Raw genomic sequence first — 15,710 nt, 5'->3', positions numbered from 1 at the left:
AAAAACCATTGCAAAGGTCACCGGGGTCCATTGAAACGGCCTGTGGCCCTGTTTCAACTGACCCTCAGAGAAGCGTTTCAATTGACCCCATCCGCTCCCGCCATCTCGCACGCGCCGTAAAGCACATGTCAAACGAGCTGGAGGGACGGCATCATGCTGAATGAAGGGCCAAATAAGGTGTTATTCCGGAGCCAGGAGTTCTTCTTTCAGCAAACAAAGGTATATGAGATATCACAAAATATTCATAAGAACGATTTCTCCCAAACGCCCCTCAAAAACACAAAAACAAGTGTCAAATCAAAATTACCGTCCGTTTGCCGCCCAAACGCCGTTGACCAAAGGAAGTGGTCGAGCGCGGATGCGCAGTGGTGTCGGCAACGCCATATGTTGCATACTGTTGAAAATAAAGCCATGTTTCATCTGACCCCGTGTTTCAACTGGCCCCGCTCTCCCCTAGGTATCGCTGGTCAGTCAGCCCCCCCCCCCATCGCCTCCTCACCGACCCCCCAGCACTGACTCACTCCGAGGTGATAGATGCCGGTGATCTGCATTTGGCTGTGGGCCAGGACAATGCCGGACAGGGGTGGTAAGGATGTGTCGATCTGATCATCCGAGCCGAGACCGAGGGGTGTCCGTTGAAAGAGCATTGTAGGGCGTCTAAGGAGGTGGGGTAGGGAGGAGGAGGTGACATGGTTATAAGGCCAGCGCGAAACATATCTGGTACGCCACATGGAGGACTGCTGTTCACTGCGCGAGCGACTCCACTCCTGTCATCATTTGCTGTCCTAATTCATTTCACTTTCGCCACCATTCCTTTCCATTACCAAGCTTTTTTATGGAACTGTGGCTTTGGTCCTTCAACCACTGTGGCCCCTGAAAGGCTCCAAAATTCTCAGATACTGCACCGTGGCTCACAGCCAAGCTAAAGAAAACATCGCCACGTCGTCGCATTTCTGTACCGAAACACATTGACGCCATACAGAGTACAGACGCCAAACGAGTTTGGTCGGTGACCTGACACTCTTTCGAACTGATCGAGCCACTACCAACCATTGGGTAGTGCCTACAATGGCCTGTCCAGTGTCCAGTGTCCACTGTCCAGGACTATCCAGCACGACGCACTTACTTAGCTCAGTGCTGATATGAGTTCTGTACTTATGTGCTGAACTGCAGTTTGCAATTACTCTAAACTGCCACAAAGCTGATGTCCCCACATGCTGCTGCCATAGCCAGTGCAACTCTTTTAACTTCTCCTGCCAGCGGTATGTCACCAGGATGTTCCACGCCACGGGATCGCAGTTTCAAGGTTTCACGAGTAGCTTCACTTACACATGTAGGATTTCGGTCCACAACAAAGCTTGGCTTTGTCGCTCAGTCTCGACTCGTAATCTGCGCCAGGTGGCGGCGGGGACGCAGGTCCGAGCGTCGTCGCGGATCTGCCGCCGAGCGTCGCCATCGTCCGCCTTTCTCATCTCCATGCTGCCATCCCATCCGACTTCTACGCTCATGTGGAGGCTGATGGTAGTCACTCAGCAGTTCATATAACTTCTGATAGACGTGCTGCCTCTGTCCGCCATTATCCCCTTGCAAATCGGTCTGCACTCGTTGCAGAAGATGCTGGTAAGCCACCTCCTGGCGCCGAGTCTCATCAGCCTGATTCCCAAGAAGCTGTGCGTGCTGTTCCTGACGCCTGGCTTGCTGCTCCTGGCGCTCTTGCTTCTAGTGTCGGCCTTCTCCGGCTGGGGCGGAGTCCGGCGATGAAGTGAGAATCGGCGGCGGCCCTCCCAGCGCAGGGTCCGTGGACTGTCGGCTGGCCAACCTCAGTGCACGAGCCACGTGCTGCTGAGGGCGCAGTTCCGTCAACATCCCCTTCTCGGGTGGCAGCGGCTCGTGTGCGGCACGCACTGCGTACACCGCCTGGCTGAGGGCGATGGACAGCAGGCCGGCCAGACAGCAGACGATGACAGCCGTCATAGCGGCCACCAGCACCCGGCAGCCGGTGGAGCGAGACGACGAACCGCCCCAGCTGGAGGACAGGTCACTGACGCGCCGGGTCAGCAGCGCACCCGCTGCTGGTGCCAGTTCTCCTGCTGGTCCGAGCCGGACATCCAGCTCAGGTCCGGGGATGAGTCGGACAGACGCACTGGCTTCATGGTGGACGTCGACGCCGCTTCTCACAGATGCTGGAATGGCTGTCGCCTCCCGAGGTTGCTAACGAATGTCACGGATGACTGAAGGCGCAAGAGTGTAATGGTGGGTTGGTGTGGTGATCGCCAGCGAACAGTCTGGTTTTCACAGCTTCTTCGATAAACGCAAATGACGCACTAGCATTTCATCCGCACACCAAACCGGCTCGTCCAAGAAGTCCATACAGGCGCTGTCTTCCGACGGGCTTGTGTCGGAACGGTCGAGCTGATCCGTACAAGTCCTCTCTACCAGTCTTGTAGGTCCGAATCGTGCTGCCTGCCACTCAAAGACTGCGGTTGTCTGCCTACGAGGCAGGGCGCCGGGTGGACACGGCCCGCGAACACAGGCCACTTTCGGCCGAGTTTTCAAGGGCAGTCGTGCTATACGCGCCGTTGGTTCCGGCAACACAACGTCACCAGGTGCAAAACTCCATGACTTGATAGTTCAGCTCTGGTGCTGGCCGCCCATTGACGGTTTTGTAAGGTGCATGACAGGAACCGGATTTACAATGCCAATTGAAAGCTTCGCAAGGCAGCTAAAATGCAATCAATTTGACGAATTAGTCAAGTTGATAATGATTTTGACAAATGCGTCACCTTATCAAGCTGTCGAACAGTCATCAGGCTTGTATTGTAATCGAATCGACAAACAAGAGCATAGAAACAAAGCTCGAGGAGGGGAAGGTAGAATGTTGTTGCACTTGCGGGCTGTGGCATTGATATTTACCTGTTTTGAGGTGAACTTATTTCTCAACATGCCTGTTCACCAGCCGTAAATAGCTCGCTTTGAGTGGTCCTCTTTTCCAGAAGCCTCTCATATAGGTAACGCTTACACAATAGAAATATCTGGGGTATGACTCAATAGCAACTGCCAAATATCAAATGTGCGAACAATTGGGAAATCACATCGCGTACATTTCCTTGACAAGGCGTACCTAGCTGAGTCATAAATTAAACGTACGACCTTGTCCTGCCTTGAAGGAAGGTGAAGACACACGAGTTAGAAAAGGCTTACCATTCAGCATTAGCCATTTATGATTGGTCTGGCTAATTTTGCACGACGAGTGTATCCACTTGGAACTCTGAAGATGGGTAGCTTGTCATGCATACAAGGACGGGCTGGGGAGTTTTCGTTCCTATGTCACACAAATCAGTAATTTTCCAGCGCAATATCGACAGTCATTGGCGGAGTCATGACAAAACCGTTGCGCGGCGCAAGGAAACACGAGGCTGGTACGGTTGGCGAACAATCGTCGCATGCTGCTGACGGATCATATTGTTGTCGACGGCGTCACGCAGCAGAGGACGTCCCGGCGGACTCACCCCGGTGTCCCGCTGCGGGAGAATGCGTCCATGCGGTCAGCGGGTACCTTTACAGATGCTTCGACGGACCTGCACTCTGCAGTCTTATCGATTGGTGCATAACGGCTTGTAGGACAATGCCAGACACGCTGCACTGCACAGGGACAATCAGAATGTCAGCTGCTATAAACAAAGGATCAATTGCGACATTGCAGCTGAGGTCGTGCATGTTACCTACATACAGATAGGCTGGTTCTGGAACCGACGTGAAGGTCGTCTACTTGTCTTTGTTCATTTTGTTTTCGTGGCAGTTTTACGTGTTTTAGGGATATTTGCGTTGGCAAAATAATCAATTGAAATAAGACTCTAGAATGGCTTGATCTTTTCTCTCGCATCGCCAAACTATTGCAGCCGGACAACCATCTCATTTCGATGGAATTACGATAAAATTTAAATCATTTAAGTTAGGATAGCTTCATCAGCATTCACCATCATTCAGAAGACAACTGAAGCCTCAGCTCGTTCATATTCCTTATTCAGTTGTTCTTTCTTCGGAAATAGCGACCAAAGAAATGGTTACCGTTTCTATCCTCTCGTTCAGATCGCTTTGGCTGAGGTCCTTTGATTTTCATTTGGTCTGATGTGCCGGAGGTCCGTTCACATAAGCGCTTATTGAGCTAGCACAGAGGCTCCTCTGCTTCCACAAGGGTACTTGATGCCGCCACCAAAGCCAACCAGGTCTCCGTTGAGACGGGCTATTTGTCAAACGATTGGGTCTAGAAGAGGATGATCTGCGGTGAGTGAAAAACTTTCTCCTCTGGAGAGACCGAATCGTCAGTGAACGGAGGGATGCCGCCAGAATTGTCATTATGCTAAAAGTTTGCGACGCTCTTCCTCGCTCGACGTGACCAGAATCGGGTGCCTGAATGAGCTACTGAAGGCGCTGTGATGTCTCTGTGAAGTCTGCAGGCCGACGGAAGGAAGCTTCGTTCTTCATTGAAATAGTACTTACAGCTCAGTCCAAGCACTGATTGTACTGCACGACAAATGGCATTCAAACCTCCAGGAAAAAGAAATGTAGATCAAGTCCCGCCACCAGCCAGCCGGTGCTGACGCTGACGCTCTTGTGGCTGGTGCACTTATTGTTTGTTGCTGAACATTTTGATAGATATTGGAACTCGCATAGTGTAAAGCATTAATGCAGTGATTTCTCTTGGGTACCTAAATTTACCGGCGATAGCAACCTCGTGTTGAAATTTATCTTGATGATATTTTGATAAATGCACCAAATTTGACCAAATTTGCATTAAATATCTTACACAACAAATATCTCCACATCATTAAATTATTACAGTGTTTCGAAAATAATGTCTGAAAATTTGAAACATGGCGTAAATAATCAACAGTGCAGTGCACACTGCACAACCCAAGCTGATAACTACCACGGAACACAATGAAACCAAGTTGACCAAACCTGCACCAAATCTGCGCCTTAAATTAAACCGAATGTAAACCAAATGTGTACCAGATAGCCGTCGTGAAAACGGCTACTGTTAAGCGCTGGAAACGATCACTCTTATGCCCTCGAAGACTAAATCGTAGGTATTTCTGTCACGGAAGGAAAGAGTTGTCGTCTTCATGAAAGCTTAATATTTCGTTATGTTGCATTCCGCTTTTTAAACAAGAATCGAATAAACGAGAGCAAACACAACACAAGTGCATTTAAACGTCACTGAAAGCAGGGCTCTCTAGAAAATAATTAACAGGTAAGAACCAAATTTTCTTCACTAGGTACTATAGAGAAGGCTCTTGCTTGCAAAAAAAAAAAATTAAGTCCAGTGCCACCGCGGCTAGAACTCACACAGAATACAAATCAGGATTCTCAGCAACAAAGTAGTTATTTGCATTCGTTTGAGACATGTTTCCGCAGTCAGCCCACGCACCGACTCTCCACTGGTCTCGTCTACCTGAGCTGGTTTCGTCTCGGCTTCTCGAGCCGCCCCCGTTATCTATTTTGAACAGTTCGACTTACCACTCGTGTCGCAGCAGCAAGCATGACTTTATTAGACATTGCAGTTAAAAACTGTTTCCAGCCAGTTTTCCCAACATCCAAGTTTGAGCCTTCACTTCCACTTTCTTCAGTATCCCAGTTGCATTTCAACATCTCAGCAATGTCCTTTCAACATCACAAAGCTGTCCTAGAAGTAGGCAATAAGCATATCCCAGTGGCGTCCCAGCAGTGACACAGCCAGGTCATCCCGCCCGATTAGCCGGACCCGTCGGAGCCGGCAGAGGCGACGGTCGCGCGCGCGTCCTCCTCTCGCCGGCCCCGGCAGACCGTTTGAACGGTAACCGAGACCGATTGTCGGCCCATTAGGCCCGATTGAGCGTCGGCCGGCGGGCAAACAGGGTCGTGGCCGAGCCGGTAAGCTCCGTAAACAGCGCGGCTGCAGAGCGGGCACGGACACAATGCGGGCAACCCGAGCCGAGCCGAGCCCGAGCTTCGGATGCGGGGGGAGGGGCCTGGGCAGTGGGCAGGCTCGGGCGACCGAGTAGCAATGACGCAGTAAAACGGATGCAGCGCGTCTTTATGCTCACTGAAACGATGATAAGATTCTGACAAACACGACTTGAACATATTTCAACTGACGTCGTTGTGTCGTTCAACACGACTCAACTGGCGAGAAGATGCCGACAAACATGCCGCAGTTGGAGGTGCTGTCCCGCCAAGAACATGTCGAAACCAAGGTGTTACAACATCACAGAATCACCATTACTGCGAGTACGGTAAATTAAAAAAACGGCCTTCAGGGTCGTCCATGAAGCACATTCTATTCTACTTATATTTTCCTTTTTATGCCAGACTTTCCTGATGAATCACCACACAGGTCGTGCCCTCATGTGTGTGTCATGTGTGTGTATGTGTGTGTGCCCCATGACAACGAGACCAAATGCATTTAATTAATCATTTGCAGACAGCTCATCGGTATTAAAACATTCTCTATTTAACTCGTCTCAGTGTCTCTTCAAAGACTCTGAAGGATATGTGAACCAGGACGCAGGCGTGTGAACTGGGGGAGGAAGGGGGCTTTGGAGCTACCACTTCTCTTAGGCCATATGATAATTCCGAGGCATGACACCATTAGGCTCGTAGGAGTGAGCACCAACTGCACAAAAAAAAATTGTCGTCGTAGAAAGGATGCTTTCAACTAGGCTGTTTCCAACTATCCCAAGTCATATGCAGTTTCCCGGTCACCCCTCACTTTATATGAAGTCTCCATACGTCTACACTCAGGTTGGTTTGACCGCAGCAGTAGAGAAATGGTCTGATTGTTGCACATCCGGAGGAGGGGAGAGGCGTTTCGGCCAGTAGCGGCGGAACACACTCAATTAAGGGGGGGGGGGGGGCACTGCCGACTTTTGGTCCCATTCTTTCCATGCAACGACCATAGGGCTAATGTTAAAATGCCAAAATCAAAGGGGGGCACGGTGCCCCGGTGGTTTCCGCCGCCTATGGTTTCGGCGCTCTCTCTAACGTCTAAGCCGTCGTTTTTAGTTACAACAAGAATTATTTAACCCGCGCCCCACTGGGGTCTGTGTATAACACGCCCTACTGGGGGGGGGGGGGCTATTCAGTATTCATAGCCCCCCCCCCCTCCTAACTCCGAAACTACTGGGCCGATCGTCAAAATTCAAACGGCGTCTGATAGCCCCGGAAAAACTGTCGAGCGAAGCCTAATTTCATTAACCCCGAGGTCACCGATGACGTCACAGGTCAGGTCAAAGTAAAAATTATTAGCATTTTGGCTTGTTTACATTTTGGGCTCTGGCCGCCGTCTTACAAGTCAGATCAGGCTCATTTTTGGTTTCCACACTCGTGAACAGATGCTCTAGATACCTTGAGGGTACCAAGCTTGTACTTTGATTTTCAGGTAAGGGTCAGGTCATCACAGGTCACGAAAATATTATACTATGCGTCGGTGACGTGACACATGTTTTATGGTCCATTTAGGCCATAGATTTCGAATTTGATGTCGTCTGTGTCATTCGAGGTCATTTTGAGTCGAATTTAGCTTAGGTCAGGTCACTTTCAGGTCAAAAAGGTCAAATTTTGAAGTTAAACTTTTTCAACAAAAAAAGGTGTCTATTGGATGCAGTTTGAGCTCAGGAACACGATGGTGCCATTTATATTGGTGTACGATGTCAAATACGTACTGAAAAATTGATTTGAAAAATCAATAATTGTGAATTTTTTTGCAATAATGCGTATAACTTGGCCATTTTTGAAGATATTTAGCTAAAACTTGCTAGAGTTAGTCATAATCATGCGTTCTGTCACATATATTCCGGTTTTTTCGAAAAGTCAAAAACTTTTTGAAAAAAATATAAAAATATAAATTTTGAATATTATTATATACAATTTTCGAAACTTTCAAAATTTTGAAAATCCGAGATAGCAGGTTGATAGCGCGGTCAATTCTGAGTCCTTTCATACAAAGAAATTGGATCTAGCTTAAAAACTGAGCTCTTGGGAGCGATTGCCGTGGTTCAATGTTTTGCGTCGAAATCGGACGAACATGACGTCACTCTGACGTCATTTCCGGCCGACCTATGGTAGCTACGAAGTTCAGATTTTGACACAAGATGTCAAATTGATGCAGTCGAAGGTACTGAAAGTTTGGCGTCGATCCGTCAAGCGGTTTGGAAGTTATTGCAGAAAAATGGGAGGGGGGGCTATGAATAGCCCCCCCCCGTGGGGCGCGGGTTAATAAATAAAAAAAAAAAAACTTTAGGACCACATTTTCCTCCCCTCCGACACGACACGGGCCTAAGTGAATATTTCGACAGATCCTGAAAGAAAATGCATTGATTGTTTAATTTTCTAGCGAGTGATCCGTCATTTTATTTTCTTCGTGTTTATGGTATCCACATTGGCATTTCGAATGCGTTTGGTAAGAAGCTCATCAAGAAACGGATCAATCTGGATGAAAAATCGCAGCCCACAAAAAAGCAACTTGAGGGAGGAAATAAATAAGCTTTATTTTATGGACAGACATTTCACAGACAACAGTGCCATGTCACTCTCGATGCATATGGACAGACACAAACTATGATGAAACCATTGCTTACTGCAGTTGGTTGCGCATAAATCATTCTTGATGGCACTAACACGATAAACAAGAATAACATGCAAGCCATTCTAAATGGCTCGAATGTCCCGAGCAAATGAGATGACGGCCCGTCCTATCCACTTACTGTGGTAGCACCTCACAATTCACGCTTCGTATGCGTTTCAGTCGCGCATTGAAAACGCAAAAAAAAAAACACTATTCACTTATCCAGGGGCTCGTTTGAAATAAGAAACCCGGAATAAAAGTTTATGGAATTGTAAGACCAGCATGGTTTCAATAAAAATATGACCACATCGTGAGCTTAGGACAAGTCATTTGCTAAAGAGGAAAAATGGACGAAAACAAAATAGAAATGGCAACAATCACCTACATCAAAACAATTAATCAATGATAGGACAAAGACAATGGCAATACAAAAGACAAAGGATGAAAAACTCCAAAGGCATTGTTTATAATTTGTAAAAGATGAAGTTCCATAATGCCGCTTGCATACGGATCCAGGAACTGGTTTACAGACGAGCCCCCGACACAACTGTTGAAAAAATGCCACTGTGAACAATCCTGCCCAACTATCACACAAAAACACGTAACTTTGCATGATGCATCCATCACAAGACAAATACTGGATGCCAAACGATATGTCGTAACTCAGCACAGTAACATTGATGCCATGCCGCAGAAGGTGCAAGCTCGATAAGCGAAACCTGCCGCGAAACGCACGCAGTATTTCGGTAAGTTTTCCAGCCGCAATCCACTGTCTTCCGTTGCCCCTTTTCCTCCTTGGCTCTAGTCCGTCGCCCTGACCAAGGACACGGCAGCGCCCCGACCAGCGCCATGGCCCGCGCTGGTGCACGGCTACCCGATACAGTTCCAGCGCGTGCAGCAGGCGGGGAACGGCTTGCCGAGCGCCGGGGGCAGTGGCGTGCAGCCAGCGGGCACCGTGCTGCAGCCGTGCGTGGTCAGCACGCCCTTCCTGCACACGTATTTGACGCAGCCGGGACCGAACACGGTCTGTCCACTGTGCATCGTCCGACCGCCGGCCTGGACACACGAGCCGTCCTGCAGTCGCGCGGCGACGGCCGCCGCGCCGCCGCTGCCGCTGCCGACGAACCCGACTCCGAGGGAGCCGGCCGCGCCGCCGCTGCCGGCACCCACACACGACCACACCGGACAGCAGTCCGGGAACGCGCTGGCCGTGTCGCGCTTGGCCACCGTGCAGCCAGGCGGCACCTCCTCGCAGAAGCGCGTGGTGAGCACGCCATCACGGCAGGAGAGCTGGCGGCACCCGGGCGCCTCCAGCACCTGACCGTTCGCCACCGGCAGGCCATTGTCCGAGCAGGAGCCCGGCGTCCGCAGAGGCAGCGGCAGAAGGCCCCTCGGCGGCAGCGGCAGCAGCGGCTGCAGGTGCTGCAGCGGCTGCAGAGGACGCAGCGGCTTCAGAGGCTGCAACTGCTTCGGTGGCTGCACTTGTTGCACATCGCTGCGAGGCGGCAGCGGAGGTGGATGGGGGAACACCCCGCTCAACGGTCCCGGCAGCGGACCGGGCGGCTTGGTTGGCACCTTTGGCGGCAGCTTCACCGGCAGCTTGACGAGAAACGGCGGACTGAAGACGATGGCGCCGCCGGTGGCGCTGCAGCGGCCGCGGCAGGCGTTGCTGATCTCGCAGCCATCCGGCTCGAAGTCGCCCCGCACACAGATGAGCCGCTGGCAGTCCCGCACGATGGTGTCGCCCTCCTTGACGTGTCGCTGGTCGCGGCGGCAGTCGAACAGCTGCCCGGCCGCCAGCGCCGCCGTCCCCAGCAGCAGCAGCACGCAGCTCAGCGCCTCCGCCATCCCGCTCCGGAGCGCGCGAGTCGCGCCGCACCACACTGGCCGCCGGCCGCGCGACGAGCCGCCTTATAGCCGCTGCGCCGCCACCGCGCCGGCAAACTGGTTCTAATCGGACCATCGCGCGGCGCCGTACAAAAATCGCCCCCTGACCGGCGGCCGGCGGCTTTGCATGGTCCTCACCAGCGGAACAGAGGACGCTTCGGTGACTATGAGCCGCGACGTGCCGTGAATCCAGACCCGCTACAGAATAAGGAGCGACACAGCGGCGGGACGTGAGCGAACCCAGCTTATTGTTGAGGCAAATTAAATTGTCGGAAGTTGAGTCCACACACCATTCAGGCTAGCGCCCTTGGACCTTTGACAGTCAAGGCATGGCTTATCCAGCGCTGAATTGCAGACAAGGTGAAAGAGAACATGTTTTGCTCAGCTGGATTTGCATAAAAAAAATGCTATAAAAGATCCGGAACTATGCACATGAATGAATAACAAATATATCTGCCCAAGTTCACGACGAATTCATTCATCAGTCAATCATGAGTTCACATACTGCGCAGCTGAAGAACAAAGTAAACTCTATTTTAGGCAGTGGCCTCTTGTTTGCCTTCATATTTGACGGCCAATAATCCCCGTGTTTGTTCGCCGCTGCAAAGCCGGACCTGCGGGCTACTTCCGACGGGGGTCGGACCCGCCCGCGGGCAGGCCGAGCGCACCTGTCAGACCAATTTAGGCGGCGCTAACGGGCTCCAGCCGGACATGGTGACACGACACAACAGCTCAACAGCAGCGCAGCCCCGGCGGGGATTACACTCGAGCGGCAGAGAAGAGGTAGAGAAGACTGATGAGCTCGAGATTTTCACTTCAAGTCCTCACTGCTGCCACAACAGCCAAGTGCCCCACAGTAATTCATCATCGTCCAATAAGGCAGAAGCTACTGAGCGTCTAAAGTATCGTCAACGCCTACATGCTTAAATGCTTGTAGCATGCAATCGTGCTGGATTCCAGCACTACAAGCCAGCAATAAGCAGCACCCTGCACTGGAGAGGAGGCAATTTTAGACGCCTGAGTGTTTCAGGCATTCTTCGGGGCTCTTCAGAGGAGAGCAATGTAAGGTCACGACGCCTTTATCAGGCTGTCCATCACCATTCCGCTATCTGCTATCGACCAAGTCCGGTTCTTCTCGCATACTCATGGGCTCTTCATGACCTTCCCAACCAACAAAACCCTCACCAAGCTGAGCCTACCGAAACCCCTGACTAGCGCACCCACCTTTGGAAGGAAGAGCAGACAGAGTGTGGTCGTGGTGGACATGATGATGAGGGACGCGATGAGGACGAAGGCGAGGGTGACCCGGTCCCAGACGGCGTTGGCCATGGTGACTACGATCACACTCGTGATGACCACGTTGTACACGCTGAGCCCGATGTAGCGGGAGTCGTTCAGCGCGGGGATCTTCACCCCTCTGAAACGGGATGAGTGGGCAGTCCGTGATAGGGAACTAATGTTGAAAGAGAAAAAGTAACGGATCCAGCCAGACGCATGCATAGTTATTGCGCTTTGAGAAAAAAATGTATTGTAGCAACTGGCAATGCCAATGATAAAGACAGAAGCATATATCCGAGAAGGTCAATAGGTAAGAAGGGTGAGAATCAGAAGGCGAGGCACCAACCTGGTCTCCCAAGCCATATAGACTGCCACGGTTAACAGGAGGCCCTTGTAGACGTACAGAGCGCCCAGCCACTTGTGCTCGTGCTGAGAATGGCACACCTCCACCTGAAAGGGGCAGAGAACACCTGAGGCTGGCCAGGGTAGATAGCATCAGCTTATAGCTAGAGTAGATTTTGAGATAATGATATGTGACTTGGAGCCTGGAGGCAAGTGGAACGAACGGTTACGGCGTTTGCTGATGTTTTGTTGACACGAGCGAATCACAGAAAAGGATACATCTCAACATCTGCTCACAAGTAACATCCACATAACATGCATGGCTCTTCACGTGTTGTATGGACGTACATTACAACTGCTCACATTAAGCAGATCCATAGACCGGACATGTCTCTTCAAATGGGATACCACCTGGCGCGTCGGTGGTCCTTGTCAGATGGGAAATCCAACAAAAAACGGACACCACAAATGCTTCAGTCACTTTCACTCTTATTGGCTTATTCCAGTCTGCACAGGTGCATGTACCTAAACGACGCGTTCTTCGAAGTTATGCATATCTGAACCAATTTATTACCCTCACCAATGGAAAGAACGTTGTGTCTTCATGTTGGTGGCCTTCGGCCGGTTGGGCCGAGTAGGTACCGCAAACATTTTCAAAGAACGATACCAACGCTTCCAAGAGGACGGAAGCTGAGTTCAAGAATACATAAATGTCTATATGTTCGCAAGAGATGGAAGATCGACGAAGCTAAAGCACAATTTGCATATGATCTAGCAGAACTGCAAAGATGTCTAGTTGAACTAATTATTATTCAAGAAATCGAGTACCTACCTCTAGCCTAAGTAATTGAGGAGGCAACCGCCTCACAAGTCTTAGGTCCTTGTTTTTTTTTCTCACAGACAATGACAATACAAAAACAATACAGAACAAACAAAAACAAATACAAAAACATCGTCTGTGAGAAAAACAAAATGTCTAACCCTTCTAATCTTAGGACCTTCTACCGTAGAGATGTCCTCATCCCACATCTGTCAGTGCCTACGTCTGCTGCAGCCTGCGCCTCACCTGCGGGAGGTAGACGACGCCGCGGTCCCCAGGAGCGTACTCCATGGTCAGGTTACGAAGCTGACGCTGTAGCGGGTCCAGCGTCACCCACAGCGTGGCGATGACGCAGTCGATCAGCAACAGCACTAGGATCAGCGCCATCAACTGCGTGTCCTGCAGCATCTGTGGACAACACGAGGACGTCGTCAGGTGGTCAACGCCTCGGCAGTAGCGGCAACAGCAACTACAACACCAGAATAAGTGACATCAACTGCGTGTCTTGCAGCATCTGCAAACATCGCGGATATGTGTTCAGGATTTAGGACGTCAACGATCTCAGCAGCAGCCTCAGCAGCAATACCATGAGCAGTGCCTTCAGCTACGTGTCATCAGTCGTGCAGCATCTGCGCCCAAGTCAGAAGGTCACCAGCCTCAGGATAAAAAAGGATCAGAGCTGTGCCATTAGGTCAACAGACTTGGGAAAAGCTTCAGGGTGAGCGCAGCCAACTGCTTGTCATAAGTTCTTCTCGCAAGACTGAGAACGCCGATAGGCTTGCAGAGCAAATCCGTAACAGTATCACATGAATTTGTCCACGCTTTTACACCGTGATGCTGAATGGATCGGTGGACTAAAAGTATGCACTTCATTCGATGCATTTTTATGTTTCTGGAGTGGGAAACACGTAGTCGCATTACCTAAGCACTTTGTTTTATTGCATTTTGTCATGCATCAGTGAATAGCACTTAACGGTTAATTTAAACAACAATGCAATTAAAATGTAAAATGTGCTTTACGTGCTCAGTGTGTGCACAAGTAAAACATTAGCGACATAAACCCGATGCAGAGCGACAGAAAATCAAATGTATGTAGCAATCACATTGCACAAATGCACAGCGCACTGCGCAGCACAACGGCCGCGCGTCACTCCCCTATGGAAACGTGTATGTGTGTCTTTACCAGTAAAACACGTTTGACTGTGAGGAAGGCTATGTTACATGTAACACACATTTCCTTTTACCTATACAGGAAGCATTTTTTTCTCGATATCACTGCTTGATTTTGCAGTGATATCGCAACACTTTATTCCGATTTGTATGTAAATGCAACACATACCTATTTTCCCCGAATGATACTGATATGAGTCCCGTTTAGTAGATGAGCTCATGGAAGCAGCACACGATCCGATTACACACATTTCCAGCCAAGTCTGCAGTGCGTTTGTACCAGTTTGTCACGCGACCGTCGTGCCTCGTTGACCGCTAGTTAACCCGTCCTATCCGGTAAATACAGCGCTGCCAACAGCCAGAGAACTCCCCCCCCCCAGTGCTGCTTAGTTAAATAAAGTAAAATACGCTGAGGAAAGAGAAAGGGTTTTTATCGGGGAAACTTATAACGGGTCTGGAAACCTCAACAAAGGAGTTCTGCGTTATGGTTCCCAAAGTACCAGCTGACAACTCCTCTTTGGTTACGCAGTCCCAGATGTAACGAGGAAATTCGCTGCTGTAAAAATGCGCCAGGAATGCTACACGTGCGTGAGGAAGAAGTTCATTGGCACAGTTCTTTGTTGATAAGTAAAAACTACGCTGTATTTAATGACGCAAAAAGTAAGCAGGAAGATGGCCACCTTACAATAACACAATGCGAAAAAAATGTCAACGAATGATGAACTTCCCGAATGCGTAGTGGTATTTAGCGGACATATGCGGACCTAGAATAGACTGAGAAAGGGAGGAAGCAGTCGCCAGTTGTGATTGTTGGGTGTTTAATTATTTCTTGTATGCTGTCATACACGTAAGGTGCAAAGATGAAAGCCGGGTCATAAAAGCAGGGCATGGACAGCCATGGTGCCAGTGTTTTCCCTCGCCCTGGCCGCGAGTAGTGAATGTCTTTCTTTATACAACCCACAGTGCCGGCGACGGGTCGCATATGACCGGTATAGTCGACTACAGAATGAAGCTCCACTTTTCACAGGCAATTATTTGCCTGGAGTGGTAGGCTATGCCGCATCACACGGGCTGAATTCACAAATTATAGCTTTGTCCCAATGCTCACAATCGACACGCTTATGTAATTGCGTGATAAACGGCACAACTTAGCGCTCCGGTCAGCTGATAGCTTCTGAGGAGTGGGACATCATTCTGTAGTCGACTATACACTACAACTGATGTCAGTGGTCCGCCGACGGTCTACCGACCAAACTGACTGACCAACGCGGACAGCCAGCCCACACGGTCCGTACAGGATGTGCATACCGTGACTGAAGGGAATCAGTCCATCAGAGACGGCCTCGAAAGATTGGTGGCCTTCGCGAAGCAGCCAAAACAGCGCTAAAACCATCAGGCATGACCGAAGTGAACAGGCGATTACAAAGGACGTTGTGCGTTATAGCACTCGCGTCTCGCAGTATGCATTTATGCATTACACACTGAAGCTCATCTGAATATAAAATTGAATAGGCGATTGTTTCATTACATAGATTAGCATCACGAGTTCTCACTTTCCTCATAAAAGTAAAAGTAACGACTAACGAGCCTGATAAAAGTGGATCAACA

The 15,710-nt window shown here is 50.0% G+C and overlaps 1 protein-coding gene across 1 annotated transcript in view; it reads right to left on the bottom strand.

Moving 5' to 3' along the window:
• Nucleotides 1-15,710, bottom strand: part of LOC122389652 (gamma-aminobutyric acid type B receptor subunit 2-like) — a 53,191-nt gene that overhangs the window by 4,494 nt on the left and 32,987 nt on the right. The window contains exons 12-14 of the mRNA XM_043381866.1: nt 13,179-13,340; nt 12,117-12,220; nt 11,717-11,909 (exon numbers count right to left, since the gene is read on the bottom strand). Of these exons, the coding sequence (XP_043237801.1) occupies nt 11,717-11,909; nt 12,117-12,220; nt 13,179-13,340 (459 nt within the window). The remainder of the gene's footprint in view (nt 1-11,716; nt 11,910-12,116; nt 12,221-13,178; nt 13,341-15,710) is intronic.

Source organism: Amphibalanus amphitrite, unplaced genomic scaffold (assembly GCF_019059575.1).
Source record: "Amphibalanus amphitrite isolate SeventyFive unplaced genomic scaffold, NRLGWU_Aamphi_draft 000367F_arrow, whole genome shotgun sequence".
Taxonomy (NCBI): Eukaryota; Metazoa; Arthropoda; class Thecostraca; order Balanomorpha; family Balanidae; genus Amphibalanus; species Amphibalanus amphitrite.
Note: the sequence above shows the minus strand (reverse complement) of the source record. Positions and strands in the feature narration are given on the sequence as shown.